This window comes from Barbatula barbatula (assembly GCF_947034865.1).
Source record: "Barbatula barbatula genome assembly, chromosome: 10".
Lineage (NCBI taxonomy): Eukaryota > Metazoa > Chordata > Actinopteri > Cypriniformes > Nemacheilidae > Barbatula > Barbatula barbatula.
The window spans coordinates 19,088,935-19,092,174 of NC_136773.1; the positions used below are offsets into that span (position 1 = coordinate 19,088,935).

Sequence of the window (3,240 nt, forward strand, 5' to 3'; positions counted from 1 at the left end):
AAAGTTAGGGCTGTAAAAACAGGATAAGGACTACAGTTAATGAAAACCAGTTGAACTATCTGACACTGATTTAAACTAAAGCCGACCTTCTGAATCGGCTTGATTTCAGAGATTTATTTGGGGACCTCGGTTTTAAGAAGATCAGGTAGAGCCCACTGATAGCAGTGATATAATTTGTTTTAGATCTTTGCTTGTTTATGTGGCAGTATTGTGATTGCTCTATAAATTTAGCCTAACTCACTCTTCCTATTTTTTATAGGCTTGCTGTAGCCAGGAATGTGGGTTCTTTAAAGATATTCAATAACTCATTGTGCATGCTTTTTTTATGCAATCTTTAGTTTTTTCTCTATGGCAGGTATGCTGTGCTTTTGTTGATATTTATTCTTTGGTCACGTCAATGCATGTTTGGTTTGAAAATAATTGGCGCATAGGGCTCTGGGTGAAAATTTCAGAATCCTGCAGTGCTGATGCATTGGCTCATGAATATAAATTACTTCACATGAAGAGGTGTTGAGAAAAGGTTACCCAGCAATGTACCAAAGCACTAATTATTAGCAAAGCTTTAACCATAGCAGGATCTGTAATGCCACAAAATGGGACAGGTGTTATACCCATGGGCCTGTGGATCGCCAAACAGGGGCCAGTCAATTATCATGAATGTCAACTAAATAAAATAAACGTTGTCATAAAATGTGAGTAAATTTCAATGTACTCCTTCCTTTACTATGTTAAAGTCTTTGTTATATCCTTCAGTTCATCTACAGAGTGGACAAGCTTATAGCCGAGCAGAGAAAGAGTTCTGTTACATAAAGATTGCACTGTCTTAACAATGTCAAAGTTTAAATGCACTCTCCAGCTCTGAGCAGTGGCTTTAGAGTCTCTTGTGGTGGAGTATTTGTAGTTCCACTCAGAAGAGGATGGGGCAGTACCATTGGTGTTATGAGAAATCCATGTGAGGACTTGATGATGCAAATCCACCCCTAGAAACCTGTATATCTCCTTGGCTTTTTCTTCAGGGTTATGGGCTAAATCTTCATAGCGCACCAATAGATATCGTCCCCTCAGCCACATCGGTTTCTGCAAACTGGTCTCCACCGAATACTCGATATCTCTGCACGTTCTAGTAATCTGTGTCAGATCCACATATCGTGGTTGGCGACCAGTAGCGTTCCAGACTTTCCAAGCCCTAAATTTACCTCCAAAGGCAGACATGCGTGAGGCAAGGATAGCTCGGGGGTCTCTCACCAAGTGAATGATTCTTAAGTCTAAACGGGGGTCCTCTGACAGCGTACGCAGATCTCCCACCTCCGGGATGCGAACTGTCTTTATGGCCACGTGGCTCCGTGCTTGGCAAGCCTGAGAGGCCAAAGATAGATTCATGGCTTGGCACTTTTTGGGACACCAGGCTTCATCCGGCTGGCCTTCCAGAATCCCCTCGCCACCTCCAGGGCAGACTGGCGGAGTGCACAAGGCGTGGCTTGAGCTTCGGCGAAAAAATGCCCCTGTCATGTGATCCTGCGGTTCGGGGCGAATGTAACTCTCTAGGAAGCTGAAGTCACAGTTGTAGAGATTAAGTAGAAGATCTCTGTAGGCTCCCAAAAGAGCTTTACCATCCAAAGCCCTTTGCAGCCGACTACTAGAATTGGTGAAGGCCTGCTGGACGTGATAGAGAGGCTCAAAGACATAAAATATGTCTGGATGCTGATTGAAAAGCTGTCCGGTAAAGGAGGAACCGCTGCGTGTTTGTGCAAATAGAAGGATGTGTTTCCGGGCAGTTGCAGCGCTGGACTCAACAGGTACGTGGCTGTCATCGCAGAGAGATTTCCATCTCTGCTCTGGGGAAGAGAGGAAAAGTGAGATAATTCTCTGCTCTGTAAACCTCAGAGGACATTACATTGCCACAAAAGACATAATTAGTTCCAGATCCATGTCTTTAATCAATCAGTTATTTGGCTTAAGATTTTCAATCTGGAGCTTTATTTTAGACAGAAACAAAGTCCAGTGCAATTCAGAAATCTATTCTGCCCGCTGAGAGGTATAGTAATGTTCAGCTATAATAATGTTGTTTTGTGGCAGTAATCATTTCACGGATTCGGAGCAGTATGTAAAAGACGGAAAAAATAGCGAAGGAAGACTGCATTTCGCCAGTCATGAAAATAGAAAATTTCGTGATTTTGCTAAAGATGAACAATTACTCAATATAGCGGGAGACGAAGAGTGATAACGTTTGTAATTACGGCTGATGAGAGACTGATTGCGTGTAGCACATTGCGAGTCGACGCTTATTGAAAGTGCAAACAGCTGCTCCGCAAGGAGATATTACTGCAGATTAATGATGAGATAATTGTGGAATTAATTATTGATATTTCATCTTGCGCTGTCTTACAACGGGATGAGTAGGGAGTTTCCACATTGCAACAACTCTGGGAGATGATGGCAGCTAATTTCTTTCTTTAAAAATGGAAGCGACACTCAAACAGATATATACGAATATTACACGGATCCTTTGATCCCCTCTATCTTTATAGTGTATGTGTGTGTTAGAACTCGTTTTTATTGCATTCAAGTCAAAATGCAAACCGTAATGCAAATGCAAATGGCTGATTTGTTAATGAAATGTAAATCATATTACATCATATACTATTCATTAAAAATTTCTTTAATATATTGTGCTATTCTGCAGGAAGCTAGATGTCACTGTAAACATCTAATGTTTGTCTCGTGTGGAGGTCGCTCACCTTTACTATGGCGTTCCTGGCAGCGGGTGAAGTCTTGGCATGGACCACCGACGGAGTCACGGAGGGAGCGGATGGCAGTGTACTGCACCCCCAAAGATGTACAGACCAGCAGCAACAGAGTCTTCCACGAGCACTCCATACTGCTCTTTCACCGTCACATACTTCTGAGGAAGGCATGCATTGCATTTACTTTTATCATGTGTGTCTATGACTTGTAGAATTAAAGAAGAATCATACATTCTTTGTGGAAGTCTTAATAGTTTGGTTTGGTTGCTTGCTGTTTTTTACTGTAACTGTTTAGTGCAGTTTGAGAAGCTCTACATAAATTTGTATATTGTAGCTTTGTTTTATATAGTGCCTATGTAAGAAGCTGTCTTCTACTGTAATTTATCAGTTTGGTCCATTCTACATAGTCAGCCCTACAAATAGTGCTCAGTTTGCTATTTCTTTCCTGTTTTACATATGGCTAGCTCAAATGACACTCTGAAAGGATATAGACAAC

At 41.7% G+C, this 3,240-nt stretch overlaps 1 protein-coding gene across 1 annotated transcript; it reads right to left on the minus strand.

Annotated features, from left to right (window-relative positions):
* Positions 1 to 723: 723 nt before the first annotated feature.
* Positions 724 to 2,877, minus strand: LOC306899636 (carbohydrate sulfotransferase 1; the record flags this gene model as incomplete). The annotated part of the gene is made up of 2 exons (XM_079466001.1): positions 724 to 1,835; positions 2,739 to 2,877. 2 exons carry the CDS (start codon positions 2,875 to 2,877, stop codon positions 724 to 726), a joined length of 1,251 nt encoding a protein of 416 aa, XP_079322127.1.
* Positions 2,878 to 3,240: the final 363 nt, after the last annotated feature.